This window comes from Nematolebias whitei, chromosome 9, assembly GCF_014905685.2.
Source record: "Nematolebias whitei isolate Nwh7 chromosome 9, NemWhi1, whole genome shotgun sequence".
In the NCBI taxonomy this organism is placed as follows: Eukaryota; Metazoa; Chordata; class Actinopteri; order Cyprinodontiformes; family Rivulidae; genus Nematolebias; species Nematolebias whitei.
Genome location: NC_056506.1, coordinates 40,098,075 through 40,119,240, shown reverse-complemented (window position 1 = coordinate 40,119,240; position 21,166 = coordinate 40,098,075). Strand labels below are relative to the sequence as shown.

At 39.0% G+C, this 21,166-nt stretch overlaps 1 protein-coding gene across 1 annotated transcript in view; it reads right to left on the bottom strand.

Moving 5' to 3' along the window:
* yes1 (YES proto-oncogene 1, Src family tyrosine kinase) overlaps nt 1-21,166 on the bottom strand; it is a 30,597-nt gene that overhangs the window by 4,454 nt on the left and 4,977 nt on the right. Inside the window, exons 2-10 of the mRNA XM_037682349.1 lie at nt 13,829-14,110; nt 12,488-12,587; nt 8,668-8,766; nt 6,713-6,816; nt 6,125-6,274; nt 5,169-5,324; nt 3,448-3,627; nt 1,022-1,098; nt 245-398 (exon numbers count right to left, since the gene is read on the bottom strand). Of these exons, the coding sequence (XP_037538277.1) occupies nt 245-398; nt 1,022-1,098; nt 3,448-3,627; nt 5,169-5,324; nt 6,125-6,274; nt 6,713-6,816; nt 8,668-8,766; nt 12,488-12,587; nt 13,829-14,102 (1,294 nt within the window). The 5' untranslated portion in view covers nt 14,103-14,110. The remainder of the gene's footprint in view (nt 1-244; nt 399-1,021; nt 1,099-3,447; nt 3,628-5,168; nt 5,325-6,124; nt 6,275-6,712; nt 6,817-8,667; nt 8,767-12,487; nt 12,588-13,828; nt 14,111-21,166) is intronic.

Sequence of the window (21,166 nt, the reverse complement as noted above, 5' to 3'; positions counted from 1 at the left end):
CTCAGAATGAGGAACAGGGAAATGTTACATCCCATTTTAAAGATTTTTAGCCGTTTTCTACAATGCAGAGTTCATTTTCTTTGTTTCATTGTCGTTTTTTTGGAATATGCAGCCCAAAGCCTCAGTACAATATATTAACAGTCAAACTGAAGGTGATTATGATTTTAAAATTAAGATATTCATTTCCTGGACAAACCCTCAAATTCAAATACATATCTCCATGCAGTCAGATCTGAACACACACCTTGGCGTGCCGTGTACTCGTTGTCCTCAATGAGTCGAGCCAAGCCAAAGTCTGCGATTTTACAAACCAGGTTATCAGCCACCAGGATGTTGGCAGCTCTCAGGTCTCTGTGGATGTAGTTCATCCTCTCGATGAAGGCCATGCCATCTGCGATCTGAGACAGAAGCACAACGGAGGAGGAGGGGGTCAGTAATCAGAAAATAGTATCTGAATTATTTTTAAATGGTAGCAATGACATTTCATTGATCACAGATTTTAATGCAAACTCAAGAACACAAAGCAAAAGAGACGATGTGAGCCTGCAGCACTCTGAACAATTACAAAACTTCTAAATGCAGCTTTAAAGCCCCCCTCGCACTGGCAGTCAGCTTCCTCTGAGGCGTCTCTGCTTTCAGTCAGTGTCAAAGTGATTTCTCAGACTTTTCCACCCTGCTGAGTGAAGAGAGGAGCGTCGAGAGCCGAATTAAGAACAGATCAGAGCAGGCGACTGAACTTGCGAGCTTAAGAAGCCTCTGGTGAGACACGTAGAAGTGCTACAGGCAGTTAAGTGATGAAGATGAGATACGGGAGGGTAGCAAACAATTAAAATATGATGCGGAACTAACAGAAAGCCTTTACATCGCATGAACGTTTGACACACGTGGCAGTAAACACCCTCAAACCGAACTTTATTTGTCGTGTTCCTTAGAAGTATCACCTCTAAACAGAGATAACAGCAGCTGGTAAGAGACAAAAGAAGCTGCTGCACCTTCGTTGGTGTTTAGGTTTCCTTCCTACCTGTGAGGCCATGTCTACCAGCTGCGGCAGCTTCAGATACTTTCCATCCCCCTCTTTCAGAAAGTCTAGCAAACTACCTGTCAGGGTAAAAAAAAAAAAAAAGACTCCTGTCAAGCAGAATCAATACAGTGGAGTGCAGAATGTGAAGACGGCACAAAAACATGCAGCAGGGGTCGGCGTAGTTCAGCACAACCGTTACAACAAACCTACATGAATGCTTTTACACAGATCCGTTTTTATCAAGTTGTCACAAAACCGGTTTGTTTTAAAGGATTACTGTTAAACTTTATTAGATCTGATCCCATGACGACGATCATCACGGTGTGCATTTTTATACAGACTATAATAAAACCAAAGTACACAGAATGAATTAGTATGCAAAGTACACTTAACCTTTATTTTTAAGCATAAATAAATTAAGTGAAATGTCAAAATAGATAAATTATATTGTTACAGGTAAACAGCTCAAATACATTTTACAAAAACTTTAATTACATATTTCTATTTTAATCTGTTCATATGTTTAGAGTACACCTTTGAGAGTACATTTCAGGATGAACGTATGAAGTCATCATGACAAGGGTGACTGGTGCATGCTGGTACATTTTTTAATTATACAAATTGAAGACTTTTATTGAAGATGACTAATAACTTGTTTACAGTGATTATGAAAATGTATCCCATGCTGTTTAATAACTTTACCTAATGGACGTGTATATAAGGTAAAGTGTATTGGTCCAAGCACTGAACCTTGAGGAACTCCATGACTAACTTTGGTGTATGAAAAAGATTTACATTTATAAATTGGAATCAAATAAATATGATTTAAACCAATTTAGAGCCGGTCCTGTAATCCCAATATCATATTCAAGTCATGGGATAAATTTTCATTGTTATGCTGTTTTATATATATTAATGTTTCTGTTCAGTGTCCTAAGATGACTTCGGATGTGACTTGGAGCTATATAAATTTAGATTTATTTATGTATGACGAGCAGAAAAAAGCAGATTATTGCTTAAGAGGAGGGGGAAAAGAAACATCTGCTAGTGGCAGAATGTGTCACCTTAAACAGGAACATTATGTGAGAATGTTCAAGGTTTATTGTGTTATTAATCACCACCAAGATAAATGTAGAAAACAGAGAACATATATCAACTGTCAGCAAGTTAATGTAAATCCTAGAAGACATATGAGCTAATATTAAATATTACAGCCAACAATGTTGTTTAGCTTCAACATCCTGGTTATGATGTCTAGTAGTCTTTTGGTTGAGGTGTGAGTCCATGTTGTTTACTCCAGCTGATATACCGTTTAAATAAGGCACAACCTTTACCTACTCAGCTCTGATAAGTAAAGCACAGCATTATTATAAGACTCATAAAAGAGCAAAACTAATAATAAGAGCCTGAGACCTTTAGGAGCAACAATCACCCTGAAATAATATGTAGGCAACGCCAGTAACTGTAATGGTGTGTGTGGCATATCTGTGAAAACATCAATAATGATGGCTTTGAAGCAACATTTGCAAGAATAGGGATACAGTTTTCAAAGAAGGACCTCTGTATTTCAGCAAGACAATGCCAAACCTGACAGTTCAGATCTGCCAACCAATGAAAGCGTTGTGCTCGCTGTGGGGGAAAAATGGAATCCTGAAACTCTGGAGGAGTAAAACTTAAAACTACAGCAGTCAGTTTATACAAGTCAAAAACATCTTACTAAATAAAGCCTCCGTATTTATTTTAAACTCCTTGCTGAAATCAAATAAAAAATAAACCAGCAAAAACATTTCATTCAATACATGATGAGCTGTTCAAAATGACTGTAGAGACGCAATACATTTGTAATGTGCTATTTTTAATTTATGTTTTAAAAGTAACCCAACCTATTTTCTTGCAAATATGTTTTTTTCTGTAATAAAATAGGAACCCACCTGCAACCCAGTTTTTCCCTTCCCTTGGAATCCAGATCCATTATTCTGACATTGCATAATTTAACTTAACGGCAGCTTCTATATTATAGTGTACCGATTTTAACTTGTATGTTTTAAAAGGCAACAGAACTGAGGAAGATGTAAAGCTGAGGCCAGTGCTTGCATAATCAATATGCATTTGTTTAAGTTGCTTGGATAAAGGAAAGAGTTTGTAGAATGTTGTGCAGTATTTATTAAAGCTGTAAAAACAGTAACTAAGAGCCTGGAAGTTCAGTTGGCAGGTGATGACTGATTAAAAAAAAAACGTAGGAAATATTTTAGACAGAAAAAAAGGATTGCTTGAATAAAAGCTAGCAGTACAGAGTTGAGATCAACTTGTGAAGTCTCTAAAACATCTGTGCTTTATAAACCTAAGATTTATAAGTGGAGTGTGGGCGTGTGCCTTCGCAAACATGTCCACATCACTTCTGGTTTGGGACTTTGAACCATGCTCACCTTTGCCCATAAACTCCGTGACGATGTAAATGGGCTCTTCAGACACCACCGCGTACAGAGGCACCAGCTTGTCGTGCCTTAGCTTCTTCATGATCTGAGCCTCCTCCAGGAAAGCCTCTGGTGACATGGTGCCTGGCTTCAGCGTCTTGATCGCCACTTTAGTAGTCCCGTTCCATGTGCCTGAACAAAAACACAACAAAAGTCAAATAACCAACACCGACTCAAATGTATTAAAATTGCATTTAAGACACTTTAAATAAAAATGCTTCAAGATGATTTAAGCTTTTTTTATTCCCTTTCAAGTGACAGAAAAGCAAACATCAACCACCATGCTGCAGTTGTGTGTCAGTGCTCTCACAAGTGCAGCAGCAGAGGAAAAATAAACGCATAGACTTAAATAATCAGGCACTTCCTGGTTGGAAGCCACTTAATCACGCCCTGCTTACACACAATGAGCTGAGGCAGGAGATCTGCCGCCGCCGTCAAAAGGCTGACCTTCATGAATGAATCACACCAAACAAACACTGCGTGCGCACACACAAGCTGAAGGCCAAAGTAGGATGATGACAGCAACTAATAATGAGCACGATGTGTCAACTTAGGAAGACACTCGAGACAAAAAAATAAAATAAATCTGAGAGCTACATGTCCCTAGACACGTGAGCAGAGCGGGTTCGTAGTAAAAATTCACAGCAGAGCAGGAAATCATCCTGAACAAGCCGTGCACGGAGAGATTCCTGGGGTTGCACAGCGGAGGCTTGCAGGCCAGGGCTTGCTGCAGGCCAGCCTTAATGAGAGACTGAGCAATAAAAGAAGAGCGTCATGTTCGCTCAGAGCACCCCCCCCCCCCGCTCTCGCATGTAGGCGGGGGAAGACAAAGCGTAGGAAGTGACCTGTGATCACTGAGCTCTTTGCATGTGGGACAGAAGCAACAGCTCTTTGCATGTGGGCCAATGTGGCAGTGGGTTTCTAACTTCCCTCTGCGTCAGCACACATGTACAAAGGGGCTATGGAAACAGCTGCAGTGTTGTTTTTACATTAAATGTACACAATTTAATCACGTAAACAAGATGCTTTATCTCTGCATGTAAGCTCTAATGGCTGTAGAAGTATACACCAACCAAGTGATCAATCTTATTTGTTCACAATATAATATGGATTTATGCGTGCGTTAACAGGAAATGCTAAATAGCAAAAGATAATAAAGTAAATCAATTGCATCTTTTAAAAAAGAGCAAGTAAAAAAAGGACAGTTTTCAAAAGATTTAACAAAATCTGACCAAATAAAACCTGCTGAAGCAGCAACAACAGGCTTTTGAAGTATTGATCAAAAACTATAACAAAAAAAACATCTGCACGTAGGCGTTCAAACAGAATCAAGAGAACTTTTGTTGTTTGACACAATTTAAGAATGACAAAGAGCTACAGTTCTGTGCACAACGCTTGAATTGTTTCTTCTTATTTTACACTGGCTTTTCAAGTAGCAAAACTTTGAATATTTCAAAGCGATATTCAGTTATTTCACGTTGGTGCAAAGCAAGTAGGATAGTACAGGTTCAGTCATCTGCTTTCTTTGATGTCCATAAAAGGGCAAAATAAACAACACATGAAAAATACACACACAAAGGTTCACACACCATCGTAATGACAAATTCATTTTCATGTGAGCTCTTGTTGAAACACGAGCTGCGCATCCGAGTGCAGCGCGAACAGTTTCTTACCCATCCAGACTTCCCCGAAGCAGCCCTGCCCCAGTTTGACTTCCAGCCGGAGGGACTCTCGTGGGATCTCCCAGGCGTCTTTAGCTAGTCCCTGAGTTTGAGGCTTGACTGTCGGACACACAGTCATCAGCCTGTAGCAAAGTCCGTCTGCATGATCTGAGAAAAACACAAAGAAAAAAGGGATAATTGTGATTTGTTCAGTTGCAACTTGGCAAATTTGAGCCCTGCTTTCATGATCTTTTCTTTAAGACAAATGGCTTTGTATTGGTATCTGCCTAAATAATCCATACTTGTTCAGTCTTTTAAAAACAATACAGTGATGAAATAAAAGTTCAAATCAGGCATGACAATTGAATCTTGCAAAGCCCAAGTTATAGCTTCTCTTTTTTTGTTTTTGTTCCTTTGAACGTTGTTCGGTTTGATCTCGGGCCTTGCTTGCTGAGACGTCTGCCCTTAAAATAATTTGACAACAGCTCCAAAATATTTCACTTGTGAATAATCGTTCTCAATTTACAAACCACTGTTTTTATAAAAGAGCTCTCACTTGCTAATAAATCCGCTGATTAAATCCCTCCTGATCAAACACTGTTAATCAAATCTTCTAAATAGGCACAGCACTGAAACTGTATTTACATTTTCCACACGTTGCCGACACATTTTAACTTTAATTTTGTTATAAATACTAACACAGTGCAACATTGAACTTAAAGGGTACATTTCTTGTTTTTTTCCTCAATAACCTTGTATAAAACAAGACCAGGAAACAAAAACTTATCATGCATCAGCCCACATAAGGAAAAAAACACCACCCTGAATGACTCATATTTGTCTAAATTACACAACAATTAATCTTAAAAACATGAGAAATTTAAACAATTTGCCCTGAGCTGAAGGGTTTGTCCAAGTTGCAGCCGAACACTACCTGCATGCTGATTAGTAGTGAGTGGGCTGCATACCTGTGTAGTGTTTCACCAGTTTCTGTAGGGTCTCAAACTGGGCTCGTGTGGTTATGTAATATCCACCGCTATCCAGCTTGCGGATCTTGTAGTGCTTGACGTTGTCTCCCTTCACATCATCCCAGTCGCGTATAGACAGAGAGTAGGCACCTTTAAAATTCAAAGGAAATCAGGTCGGATGTATTTCCTTGTAAAAGCAGCTCTTTAAAATCATGCCTAACATTACACGTAAATTAAACATGATTTAAACTACAAAGTCGCACTAAAAATGATGCAGTGGGTGAAAAATGTTTGTTCTTCTGTCATTTCTCTTTCCCCCATATCCAAGTCATGTACCAACAAACTGAAACGGACATTCCTCGTGTCTTAGCAACTATCTCTTAATCCAAACTAAATCTTGCCCCAACAACAAAAGGACGCATGAAGAAACAAGAAAAATGTTCCATAACATTTTGCACGCAGTTGCTTTGGGACAACTTTAAGATCCCTTCAGTTCCTCAAACGCATGACCATAATACTAACTGCAATTAGCAACCACATGAGAGAGGAAATACCAATATTCTTCTCGTTGCATTACCGTTCCTTTACCTTTTGTTGTCTCACTCTCTCGTACCAAATAAGTGCCCCGTTGATTCCCTGGAAGCAGTAAGAGACGCTCTGCATCTTTGCGGCCCATTTTACCAAAGTACCACCTATAGAAAGAGAAAAAGACAATCACATGAACTGATAAGATCTAATCAATACAAGAGAAATGCTTTTCTGTTGTGACACCAAAATGGTTGACGGGAAGTTATATTAGCCGCCATGCAACCTTCACCAATAAGAATTTCTTTGCGTAACTTGTTGTGTGTTGTGCTCAAAACCAGACAAAGGCAAGCCAATATTACAAAATCCAACTTAAGTCAACCTACTAGCTAATTATCAACATTGCTCTAGACCCTGAAGTGTTTTCCTAATTTCAATACATATTTTTTTTTAGTTTAACCTTTATTTATACAGGTATTCTAAGGGAGTGGTGGTGCAGAGGTTAGAGAAGGCGGACCTGTGATCAGAAGATCACCAGTTCAACTCCCGGTAACGACGACATCAAAATGTGGGTGGGGTTGGTGAAGCACCCACACCTGCCTCCATCCTCATTTGCCCCAATCTGGGCCCCTGAGCAAGGCCTGTAACCCCACCATCTGGGCGTCCTGGATAGCAGCTCTCTGCTCCACACAGAGCGCTGTGGTAGCTCGGTGGTCTGTGGTTGGGTCAGGAAGAGCAGCCGGTGTAAAAATAATTGTCAAGTCTTCGTGCAACTTAGTTCACTGTGGCGACCATTGAAGAAGGGAGCAGCCGAAAGAAGAAGAAAAAAATACAGGTATTCTCATTGAGTCACGACAACTAATTTTCAAGAGAGACCTGTTTTAGACAAACAGCATATAGAGTACAGACAACAATATACAACAATAATAAGCAACTAAAATAAAAATAGTGTTATAAAAACACAGTTACTTTTAGTAGCATGGTACTGCCAATAGTGTGGTACTGCCAGCAGCGTGGTGCTGTTAGCAGCATGGTCCTTTTAGCAGCGTGGTGCTGTTAGCAGCGTGGTCCTGTTAGCAGCGTGGTGCTGTTAGCAGCGTGGTGCTGTTAGCAGTGTGGTGCTGTTAGCAGCGTGGTGCTGTTAGCAGCGTGGTCCTGTTAGCAGCGTGGTGCTGTTAGCAGCGTGGTGCTGTTAGCAGCGTGGTGCTGTTAGCAGCGTGGTTATGTTAGCAACGTGGTCCTGTTAGCAGTGTGGTTCTGCTAGTAGCGTGGTGCTATTAGCGGTGTAATCCCGTTAGCAGCATGATGATAATAATGACCGCGGCAACGGACGATGACTGCCTTCCAGAACCGGGTCCGGCAGACACAGGACATTCAAAGTTCCCCACGGAATCGAACTGTTCCGTAGAGTTTGGTCTGTTCAGGCAGATGGAGGATCATGGAGACAGCCGCTATGGTTTAAAGTCAAAACTTCTATAAATAAAGAGCTCCCAGCAATAAACAATCCTACTCTTATGTTGTGAAGAGCAAAATTTCTATTTCAAGAAACTCCCACATGTTCAGTCTTGTTGCCAACGAGCTGCAACGTCTCACCAGGCAATCCTGCAACCTGTCAGTAACAGGTACGCACTCTATTTAAGAAGTAAAGCAAAACTTAATTGGATGTTTATCCCCATCTATATTTTCCCTCTCACATTTTATATTTGGATGAGTTTCTAAAACATCCACCATTTGTAAAAATGTCAAAGAAAATCTGAGAGCCAAAGAGAAATCAGGCCTAAAGTGTGTGTGAGCACGATCATAGACCCTTTATGTTTCTGTCAAACCAGATGAACAACAATAAGAGCGCCAACGGTTCCCTCCACTCTCTGCCCCAGCTGCATTTTTCACTTTGGGAGAAACTAATTTTGTGGGTTGCAAAACAAGAGAATAAAAAGCTAGGGATCAGAAAAATAAGAGAAAAAGTTTGGCAGAAACTGTGACAAACAGGAGGTTTGAACAACGGTTTGAATTCTTACTCTTCAGCCTGTATGGAGTCAGCCGGTGCCACATAGTTACTGGGGATGTAACCTTTCTCTCCTGTGTTGATGGAGCGGGCCTCCCACCAGTCACCTTCCCTAAAGAGAGAAACATATTACAGACGAGAAGCTTTTTAAACACGAACAAAAGCTTAACAGACAATCCACCTATTCTCATTTGGACTAAAGCAAAAAACAAACAAACAAAAAAAAACCACCAAGGTCATTTCACGTGTCATCCTGCTGTATCAGAATTATAAATCATCATTATGGAGGCAAAGGTCGGCTTTGGGTTAAAGTCACCTTTAAGTCATATCAACCTACTAACATGAAACTGTAAAAACAATTGCTTTGGCCTGAATTTTGGACTTTTAAGTCTTTCTCTTCTTCAGACCCGCTACATATTCAAAATGCTAATGAATCTATGGAGCCAAAACAGTATTGGGTTTAGGGTTGTGCCAAATGAAACTTTCCAGAAGAAAACCGGTTTTCTCTTCATGCAGGATACAAAAGTGTAATCTTACCAAGTCAATAAGACGAAAAGTTTAAACCCCCTAGAGTCCACATCAACATGTTAAACAGTGAGAGCAGTATGTTAGCTTCTGTTGCAGCACAAAACTCCCAAAATTTACTTCAATGTTATAAAGGTGGTTTGGATACAAGAGGAAAGTGTGATTTCTTCTACAATGTGGAAATAATTATACAGTTAAAAAGGTGGAAATAAACTTGTTTCACCATTTGAAGCAATAAAGGACATAAAGACCCTGTTCAGACATGGTTCTAACATCCATACCAAACAATCTGAAGGTATCTGACTTTCACAAATACAAATGTGAACACTCGATATGCTTTGAAGACATTTCACACAGACTACCTTTGGAGGTGGTCTACAACCATTTTGTCCACCTTATTTTGGGAGTCTGAATGCAAACCATCCTGATCCACACTAGGGCTGGGTCATATCACATTGCTCACGATAATACCGGGAAAAAAAACCTTGCCCGGGAAAATAAATTATGATATGCTAATTTCATGACGTAAATACGTCAGTGTTTCCCCTACCATTATACAAGCGGGGCGCACCGCCCCGTTAACAGAACCGAGCGTGCCGAACTACCAAATCGAACTGTGTCCCCCCAACGTGTCTGTACTGGTGTAGCGCTAATTAGCTGCGCACAATATTAGCTAGCTAAAAACAAACAATGCGCGGCTCGACTGTGACTCTAGTAGAGCTGTCACTTCTAACACGGGCCCAAAACCTGGCCCGACCCGAATTCGGGGTGGGTCAGGACACGATAATGTGCTGGATGGGCAGGTCAGGCTTTTGATTAGGTTAGCAGATCAGCCATGATCCAATTATATAGCAACATGGCTTGCCATACCTTCACCAGCTGCATGCGGCCATTTCACCGCGAGCTGACCGGCCTTGAAAGAGGTAAAAAGTTCAGTTGAGCTTCAGACGGACTGTACTGCCAGGAAGCAATCCATTGCCCAACGTTCATTTAGCCGCTGCACTTAGCGGACGCATGCAGCTGACAACCCAAACAGGTCCCAAAGCTGACGTGTCAGTGCAGTCCATGTCTCGGTAATGCAGAAGAATGCAGGCAGAAACAGGATTTTAATGCTCTTTGACGGCCATGAAAGGACAAACACTCCCTCAGCTCTGATCTTCTGCCCCTTTTATTCAACCACGAGTCCCCGACCGTTAATAACTAATTAAAAATGTTGGGGTATTTTCAGAGTTCGGACCCGTAATTATTGTTATTTAATCGGGTTGGGTGGGGTTTGAAAATGATGGCTGTGGGCTGGAGCTGGGTCGGATCAGATATTTGGGCCTGAATGCAACTCTAGCCCACACTCTAGGACCACAGACCTAACCCATCATAGGCAGCAAAGTTATTACCTGGAAGTGTCTTGGCAAAATTTTCTGTGCAATGTTTATTTGACTTTTTCCCAGTTGAAATGTCGACATTAGCTGGTCGTGTGATGGGTTTGTGTTTAGACTGAAGCTTGTTCTGAAAGTTTTTAGAGCTGATTGGACCTTTTGTGGTCATTCTTACGGGGTTACAGAAGAGCAATAAATCAACGATAAGTCACAAATATTTACCTAATTAAACCTAAGGGTTAAAATCTTCAACATCTTTGTGCTGATAGTGAGCTCTGACGCAACTAATTGTTTTATGCTCCTTTACATCTCTTACATAGTATCGAGCCTGTTAGGTAATTAAAGTTAATTGTGTAGGCAACTCAAGCGACTGAACAGTGTAAAGGTCAAAAAAACATTATAGCTCAGGTGACTTATTTTATTTGTGATGTAGAGTGAGTAACTGAGATTTAACCACTCTAAACAGGTGAGAACGCTCACACGCTCATGCTGTCCACACTGAAACAGCCGGAACGTGTTAAGTGTTTGGTCTGAACAGGGCCAAAGAGAACAACAAACAACAAAAACAGCTGTGTGCAGTTTAAAAGTAAACAAATGACTCAATGAACAAATTGTTGCAACAATGACTCGCTACAGTCTGAATGACAGGAAAACCGAGCAGTTTATGGAAATGCGGTTATTCGGCCCAGGTTTTCATGTTAAATGGTTATAAAATGTTTGTATTGATGCTCTTTGTTGACATTTGGACTTAAAACTGAAGGTGAGTTTTATCAGTATTATGACAACTCCTGAAAAGATGCCAATTTAAACTGCTTCAGAAATTATGTTAGGAGGTTCTTTTATACTTTCACTTGAGATTAGTGGAAAAAATAAACAACCTATAATTTTATAGGGCTTGGATTTAACTTGGCTATGTTCCTACTATTATAAAGCTTAATGTTGCAGGACATTTATAGCAAAATACTCACCGTCATAAGCAGTTTATAGTAAATACAAGATGGAAAATGCTCTTGATTTGTTTGTCCTATTAAATGCTGCCCCCCCCCCCCCCCAAAACCCCCAAACTGCAATCAGAGATTTTATTTGCAACGTTTATTATAAATATCTTTAATTTACTCATAATATTGTGATAAAATATGAAGCTGCATCTCCAGCCTCTAAGTGGAAGTGTTGAATAGCAGATGTTCGAGTTTATATTCGGAGAGGAGGAACTGAGATGCAGAGAAAATGTGTCTGGTGGCATTTTAACAAACTTTATCTAATCTGTCTTTCTCCCACCTCTCCCCTGAAAGCAGATGGCATTTTCATCACTATAAAAGCCATGCTAGGGTAGACAGCGGCGGGATGGGATGCGGCATGTGATGAATGAGGAGAGCAGGATTTGTTCGACACTTGGAGCTCTGCCAGTTGTCTCAGATGTGTACGCGTGGGGGGAAACAGTGCAGCATCATCAGATATTAAACCATAGATAAAATGTGTGTGGAGCCCATATAATTAATCTTTTCCAATGACAGGGAGGTAACATTATGGATGTATTTCTTTCTATGAATCAGATTTATCTATTTGGTTTGACTTAAAATGATTAAAAACTGAAACATGTGTTTTTAACAGTACTAAACTGAGAAAAGGGGAATGTTCTCCAAGAATGTGATCTAAATGTATAATTACATGTACCATTTAGATTTTAAGTATTAGTATGTTTAACAGTGTAACCCAAATTTGACTCCCTGAACAGGAAAAATCTGTGCCAAGTGAGAAATGGTGGCATCTTAACAGATGGCCCATTAAAGGAAGCCATTAACCCAGCCAGATCCCAGCCTTAATGTCAGACCTGAATCCAACCAGGGATTAAACGCACATGCGCGTGTGCACACACACATGCATACACACACTAATACAGCAGGTCTTTATTGGTGTAAATGCGCATGCACTTACGTGTTATTAATAATCTGAAAGCGATCCCCTTTTTTGAACGACAGATCGTCAGACGTCCTCGCTTCGTAGTCGTACAGAGCGACAAAAAATGTCACTCCACCTAAAAACAACAAAGAACTGGGCATCAGGAAGGTATAAACAAACAAAACAACAAAATATCAGCTTTCTTTTACAATAACCCTTTTCCTGGGCCTCAGTTCAGGCTAAAAATACAAGCAGGCCGCTCAGCTGTGATTTATTATTTTTAAAAACCCATCAGGGAAGCAGATTATTCTCTCTGCAGTTCTCAAATCCTGCGGTTATCATGACAATTTAGATCAGAGAATCAAATCGATGTCATTTAATCATTTTTCAATTTAATGAAAAGAACTGACAGCTGACAATATGCCAAGAGACGACAGGACTCTTCATATATTTATGGTATGGAGGAAAACTAATTAAGCAGAATTGGATCTGCAGCAGCCCTTCGGGCCACTTTACCCTCCTGAAGCACAACAAATGGACTAAGGGGTCTCAGTGGAAGATGACTACACTTATGAGGTCCAACAGCTTGGAGGGGACCAAGCTGTTGGACCCTACAACCTTAAATGCTTGTTTGATTGGTTTAGTTGTTAATGGTAAGCATCCAGGTGCAACGGCAAATAAAAATAATAGGATCAGGAAAGCCATATCTCCATGTCAAGACTTAAACAAGGAAAGAAAAACATGGATGTATGTGTGCATGGATCACTCGTTAAAGACGTTTACTGAATAATTAACCCCTTGAAATCAATAATGATCCACATGTCACCAAGGGTCAATTTAATTCAGGCACATTCCCAACTAAAGTCAAACCGCTGCTGGTAATAAGAACTTAATGCTGCAGACTACCAATGAATTCTGTGCATGTAGTTGTTTTATTTGGCTCACGAGAGGCCACGCCAGCTGCATTGCTTCCCATACTTTAGGCCTATTTTGGGTTTCTGGGTAGTTTTGACATTTTGGCTAAGTCCTTTTAAATGTCTAATTTGCATGACATCTGCTGTTTGTAACATCTCGTGAATAATAAATGTTCAGCAGAGCGTATGCTGAAGTCGTTTTAAACATAATGACAACAAAATGGAAAGTTTGAACACAGCTGAGACTGTTTCTACTTCTCTTTGGCGTTTGTAAATTAAATGATTACGATGAGTTAAATTGATTTGGGAAGTTTAATAATAATTAAAAAAAAACAATGAAGCTTTTAAATTCAATGTTAATAATATTTTGGAACCTCATAATTTAAAAAAAATAATAATAATAATCAAGCAATCAATGTAGTTTGTTTGATTTAATACAGAACGTTAAAATCTACAAACTGACCTGAGATCACATTGGGGAAGGGGGTGTTCACAGCCACAGAGGTGAAGGAAGTGGAGGCTCCTCCAAATGGCGCTATGACTGAAGACGTTCCACCAAAAGGTGTGAGAGCAGAGGTGTGGCTGTTGTTCTGTGCCTTCGCAGAAGGTGAATGACCCATCATGGTGGGTTCAGGCCCATAGTGGCCCAGGTGAGCGTTGACCTGTGTGGCATTGGAGTTGTCGGGTCGGTACTTCAAGGCCGGACCCTTGTCCTCTTTACTCCTGACACAACCCATCGTCAAGCCTGCAGGGAGGAAGAAAGATTAAGATTTGAGGTCAAATTTATAAAATGACGCTAACCACGGTACGTATATATATATATATATATATATAAATATATATATATATATAAAACCACACGATATTTACATCCTACACCTGAAGTGCACAAGAAATGACTCCATAATTAAAGTTTTTTTTTTTTTTTTATTCTATTGTGTAGAAAATTAAAATAGCCACAGAAAACAACTAATTTGGTCTGATTATTTATGTGAGACGTAGACCTGTCATGATAAACAATAAATAAATTAATCGCATGATAAATGTAAATTATCAACCTCATTTTCATTTATCGGCTTTATCGTTTCTTTGTCTCTTTCTACTGAAGACACTGGAAGACAAAAAGCTCAACTCCGGTGCACTTCACTGACCCCTCCCTTTCTCTTTTCTCTTTAAAATCTGTTTTAACAGTCCAAAATTAGGTTTTTGGATCGTTAAAAGCAGCTAAGTTGAGAAGCTAAGCTACGAGCTAAGCTAACAGGCCGACCTCGGGGGGGGAAACAAAAACCCCTCCATCTTGTCGAGATCCAAAATTCACAGTTGAAACCTGTGCCTTCGTGTAAAAAGTTGTTTTTCTCTGCAAAAAGAAGCTGAAAACTTGTTTACTTATTTTTTTTTAAAGCTTTGTGTGAAAAATGCTATGCTAAAGAGCTCAAACCACACAGAGCGTCTGCCATTTTGAGAACCAAAGAGAGACAGCCCATGTCACATCAAGAGGCCTCCTTCCCATTTTTCTTAGAGACACGCTGCTCGCTCCCTCACTATCCATCCTTCGGTTCAAGCAGTCTTACACTGCCATCCGGTGGTCAAAAAAAAAAAAAGGTACTACACACAAAACAAATTAACCAAAATTTCTTCTTAAATTTGACAATAATTATTCATTATTGTCAAATTTCAAACAATATCGTTTATCGCAATAATTTCTGAGACAATCGCCCAGGAAAATTTGTTACTGTGACAGGCCTAGTGAGACGATGTTTGCTTAAGAAATAAATACAATACTTAAAGCTTAGCACTTTTTGCATAATTAGGAGTTTTGTCATCTTGAATGCCAAAGTTTCACACAAAGATCTAGGACAATGTGGTAATGTTCAAAGTATGTGATGGGAAAGACTCTCAGCTACCACCACATCAAATGTTTGCTCAATATGTGTAAAATCGATTGAGCCAAGTCATTTTTGTGTTTTGCTAAGGTTGATGAGATGTGGCAGCCATCTTATGGTAGGTAAAATTCAAAAGTTAATTAGTTGTAGAAATACATCCAATGATTATTAATGTTTCATAATATATTCTGCTAACAGACAAAACACACACAGTCCATAAAAAAATTAAATTGTGACATTTTTCCTGATTTATTCAATATTGTTTTTACTTCAGTTTGATTTGATGACATATTTTAATGTGTAATCATTTTATTTTGGTACATTTGGCCACCCATAAAGATAATATATGTGACTTCTAAATTATTAATTAGAATGGTAAATTCAAAAATACATAAATATACGAGGTCAAACTTTCTTAAACCTATTCAAAATTAAGAAAAATACAATTCAGATAATAAACAACCTGTCCAGGGTGTACCCCGCCCTCGCACAGTGATTGTTTGACATGGGCACCGGCGACCCCCGTGACCCCAAATGGAAGAAGCGGGTGGATAATAAACATGTTTGTGATATCTGAGCAACAATCAAAGGTTTTTCCATGAAAAGCAACTTTGCAATGGACATGGATGAAACTGACAAAAGTACACTTTGGTGTAAACTGAAATACGACGCGACGTCACATAAAGAGAGCAGACCATGGCATTATGGAAACTATCCTGAAGCATTCTAAAGAGCTTCAGCTCAAGTTCAGGAAAATAAAGATGGAACGCCAACACACAAGGAGTGTGTGTTTGAGCATCAAGTCAACAAAGACGGAAACTACAACACCCTGTGACCACATCTCCCAGGTGATCAAACGATACCGACCGAAAACAAGGGGAAAAACAATCCTCGTTTTCCTGTTTCAGATTTTTGACACATGGAACCTTTTGTGCATGTGTCCGAGTGTGAGCTTTAATCTTTTGAGGGTTTGTGGAAAATTACTTTAGAAAAATAAGACATTTACCTCAGGTATTGGGAGAAAGACAACTAACTGGATTAGTCCACACTGAGTGGATGCAAACTGTAAACTCTTACTAGAAGAGTCAGAGACAGTCAGCGATCCACTGCAGACAGTTTCCACGTCAGGTCAGATGAGTAGTAGTAACGGAGAAGTACATGTAGAGCAAGAGCGCACATCGTCAGGAGCTGCTTATTTCTGTCATCTTTGGCCTCATTGTCAAATTACAACTGTGTGCGTTACACTTGCAACTGCGCAAGAGATAAACCCTGAGACGGTGCTGCTTTCAATGACTCATATCCTGGCATATGAAAAACTCTAGAAGTACGAGTGAGTAACAAGTCATGATGGTTCTTTTTCATTTGTAACAGAATAATTAGGGTGTGATACTATGGCCAATATACATCTTCCAAAACTTTACAGTGCCTGTATAAATTACAGAAATGAATGAAAAACAAAATTACTCAGAACACTTTTACTTCTCCAAAAACAAAAGTAGTTAAATATGCCTATATAAGAGTAATCCTACTCTTGTTTTATATACATTTCTACAAACATACATATTTAAATTTGTAATGTACATACAATCTCAATACAATGATTTGTATGATTTACCTATTTTATCTTCTCTATCATACGTTAAGTAATTTAAAACAAAATGCAATTACCGTTTCTAAAAACCATTTGCTGCCTTGTTTCATCATTGCTCGTCTCTTAAAATGTTTTTATGCTTTTGTTCCTCAGTGCTTTAAACTGTTATTGTGCATAAAATGAACTTTATATGTGAACTTGATTTGACCACGTTTGTGGTTTTAATCGCAATTGAGTGAAATCAGAATCAGCTTTATTGTCATTGCACCGAAGCACAACAAAATGACATACTCAATTCAATAATTACATACAATAACTAAATTAAACACTCAATAAATTACACAAATTGAAGATAAATAATTAATGTAAGTATTTAAATAATTACCTTTCAGTGGTTTAAAGACTTGTGAAGCAAATATTGGGTGGTTTTCAAAAGAAAAAAAAAGAGCTCTTTCCATTACAAGATTTCCTTATTAATTTGAAGACATCTAATTGGCTATCTATATGTTATTCACTCAAATTTACAAACACTTGTGTATATTTAAGCTGGGGTTAAACACACTTTTTTATGTGAACCAAACACACAAATGGTTTCAGTGGTCTGAGTTTTCACAAACTGGACAAATGGCAGTCCTGTCATCTAAACATTAAACTGACAGTTATTTGTTGGTGAGTAAATTTGGAGTTAACAATTAAAAACATCTGACCACAGTTAAAAACCGGAACAACAACAGGTTGTGTCAAGTTTTGGTAAACATTTCTTCCAAAAGCACAAATTAACAATGTGGATCCTGTAATTTCATCCTTGGCGATTAAAGAATCACAGTGATGAAGGAAAACAAATTAAAGGCTGTTCAGTGTCACTTTAATGTGAAAATCTGAGGATAATCTGAAGATTCACCAATCTGTGCTTCGACAGTATTGTCCAGCTTTCTACTAGACTTTTAGGGCTTTCTCCGGCTGCAATAAATTACAGATGCAGACAGAGTTGGCTAAAATTTTGACAACATTTGCTGCACAAAAGCAAATCTCTTTGTAGCCTCCATAAAGTATCTCACACAAAACAGCAACTACACTGTAAAAGTGCATAAAACCTTTAGGACTGACAACAGAGGTTCTTCTGACTCAGAGCTGGTTATAAATCCATCAAATCATAAAGAACGTCACCAGGAGCCAGAATTGTGTTACCACAGTGTGGTCATAATTTTAAAGAGATAAACGAAAATACAATTCTGACGTTGGACCTCAGCTTGTGAACAGCTGCGCTACAACCAAACACAAAAAGCATCTAAAATCAATCTATGGATCTATTTGTGAAAGATAATGTGTTGACTCCCCCCCCCCCCATGGAAAAACAGCTTCGAGTGAAAACAAACACGGAGGTAATAGAAACAGCAGAGAAATCAAAATTAATTACGATAAACATGAAAAACGAGGAGACAGCACAGCACAAGACCAGCAGATAATAATAATGGATTGTTAATACGATAAACTGCTCACCAACAATGACTAATGATGCATAAAAGCATCGATTACATTTTGTTCATTCCTATTTTTGTGCGTTTTTTTTACTAACACAACCTAAAAATTTGAACCGAGACAAGTTTCTTCAGGTAGTGAAAGGTTTTCTGAACTGCATTAATAACTGATACATTTATATATTCCTATATGACGGTTTACATGACCTCTAAACCAATAAAAATCTGATCATAAAGCTACAGTGTTGACATTGTAAATAAAAACAAATTATTATTTTAACAATTTGTTGCCTGTTTTTGAAATAATTAACAGTGAAGTCATCCTATAAAAAGGAGGTGATGCTCATATTAGTTGGACAAAATCAATAGAAAATGACATCTTATGACATGATGGACATTTTTTATGTTAAAAAATATTCTCTAAACCCACTGATCCATTTACCATTAAAGATCAATTTAAATGTGAATTGCATTTAAAGAGATCCAAACTTTTTCCTTTACCTACTATGTCCATTCACACTGCAAGTTGTTTACACAAGCCGAAAGAGATACAGCTGTGACTTTACACACTTTGACATTATAAATGTTAGCCCCCAAATGCTCCGAACGCTAATGTGACATCTACTCAGAGATTGTACAAATACAAAACAAAAACTCAAATTTAAATTCAAAAATACTTTATTAATCCCAAAGGGAAATCAATTGTTGTTGTAGCTCATCATCCTGGTTTCATTAGTTGTTCTAGATGATGATGGCTGTGGGCAAGAAGGATCTCTTGTAGCAGTCCGTCCCACAGCGGATCTGAAGAAACTGGCTGCAGATGCCAATCCGTCTACGCAGACCCAGCAAACCTCTCGGTCCTCTTGGGCAGCAGGACCACCTGAATTCTAGACAGAACTCCTCGAGCGATGGCGATTCCTCCCAGCAGCCTGCCGAGCCCCTCGTCGCCACTGACGAAACTGCAGGTGCTGGGGGATGATCTCGGTCTTCCCGTTGTCACAAGCCATGTTTCCCGCCATCTCCAAGATCTCAATGGTCAGGCATTCGAGCACCGCCTCCAGGTAGATGGGAATGCATCTATGGCACCTCCTTTTAACTCATTTGGAATTTGGGCAGTAGTTGAGGTAATATTTGAGCTTTTGAGATGTTAACCAGCTGCTTCCAGTTGTAGAAAGCCACCTTGTTGTCATGGCTACGCATCATAACAACTGTCCAAAAGTAAAAAGGTTTCAGTAAAAATTCTTCCAGCTGCACAGCATCTGATACCAGAGGAAGTAAAAATCCGAAAAAAGCGATTTGCATCCAGAAAAACGAATAATTAACATTTTCAAAAGCAAAATCTCAGAATGAATGCAAGAGAGCTACTCCAACATGCAGCCACCTTAAGCAGCGCAATTCAAAAAACAGTGAAACTAAAGAATAAACAGAGTAAAACTCTGCTCCGTTTGTAAAGTGAGAACAAGCTGAGTCTCATATCAAGTGTTAATACTAGAGCCCAACCAATATATTGGTAGGGCTGATATTTTAGGCCCATATAAGCATTTGGGGACCTATTGATATTTGTAATAATGGTCCCATTATGCGCATATATAAACACTTCTAATTTTTACCCTTAAAATACTGGGAATCAGCTGTAATTGTACAATGTATCCAGCAGATAAAACATGCAGACTACTTTCAAGTCATCACGTTCACTTTAAGTTTCACTTTCAGCTAGGGCTGGACAATAATTCGATATCAATATATATCACGATATACTTTTATTCAATAACGGCAACATGAGTTTTAAGCACATTTTCGATAATTCGATGTACATTACGCTATGATTACAGTGTTTCACTGACGCATTTCTTTTTCTGTTCGGGTTGAAGCAGCTGCTTCAGTTTCAACCTGAACAGAAAAAGCCGTGACGCAACTGCGTAAGTGCGTGGTGACGTACAACACAGCTCCAAGAAGTCAGCGGTAGCAGGCTAGATTAAGCTTCAATGCGCAGTAAGTTTTTGCTTCAAAATGAGCGCCCATGACCGTCAGAATGTGACTGAACAAGCTTTCACAAGCGAAGAGAAAGCAGATGACATAATTGATGAGAGGAAAGATTAATTCGGCGATGTGGAAGTGGTTCAGCTTGCTAAGATCTGATAAACTGCAGGTTTCAGTCAGTGTTCTGCAAAATGTGACGGAGAGTCGTTCCAACTAGCGATGGGAACACATCTAACTTGTTCCACCATCTGAAGAGTTTCCACTTGACAGAATATGCCGAGAGTCAGAAGATGAAGCACAATTAAGGTTTGAGCCAGTGTGTCCCTGAAACAACACCCCCAGCTGTATCAAAAGAGAAACCCGTGCACGTCTGCGTTTGCTGCATGGGTTAGGTTATGTTGTTTACAGTTAAAACTATTTATACTGAAAAAGTTGAGAGTTTTATGTTTGACTGTATTTAGTCTTCAAAGAAATTTGAAATCACCAACAAAAAGTGAACATTAATTTATTTGTACAGTTTTTCTGAGGCTTTTATATTGCTTACATTAATATTGGTATTGTATCGTTATTGACCAAATTTAAGAAATATATTGTGATAAAAGTTTTGGCCAAACCGTCCAGTCCTACTTTCAGCACAACTGAAGCAGGGAGCAATACTGTGCAGTGTGTTTTGGCGAACAGAGCATGTTAAGTTTGTTTTAAATGACCTGTAAAATAAAATAATCAATAATAAATTCTCTTCAATCCTTCAACTCGCTTGTCATTAGCTATGTGCCTCTCAAGTTAGCAAGCTAACGTGTAGATAACCTAGCATAGGCTATTCAGTGTTTCCCCTAGATAACTTGCCATGGCGGGGCGCTAATCTCATC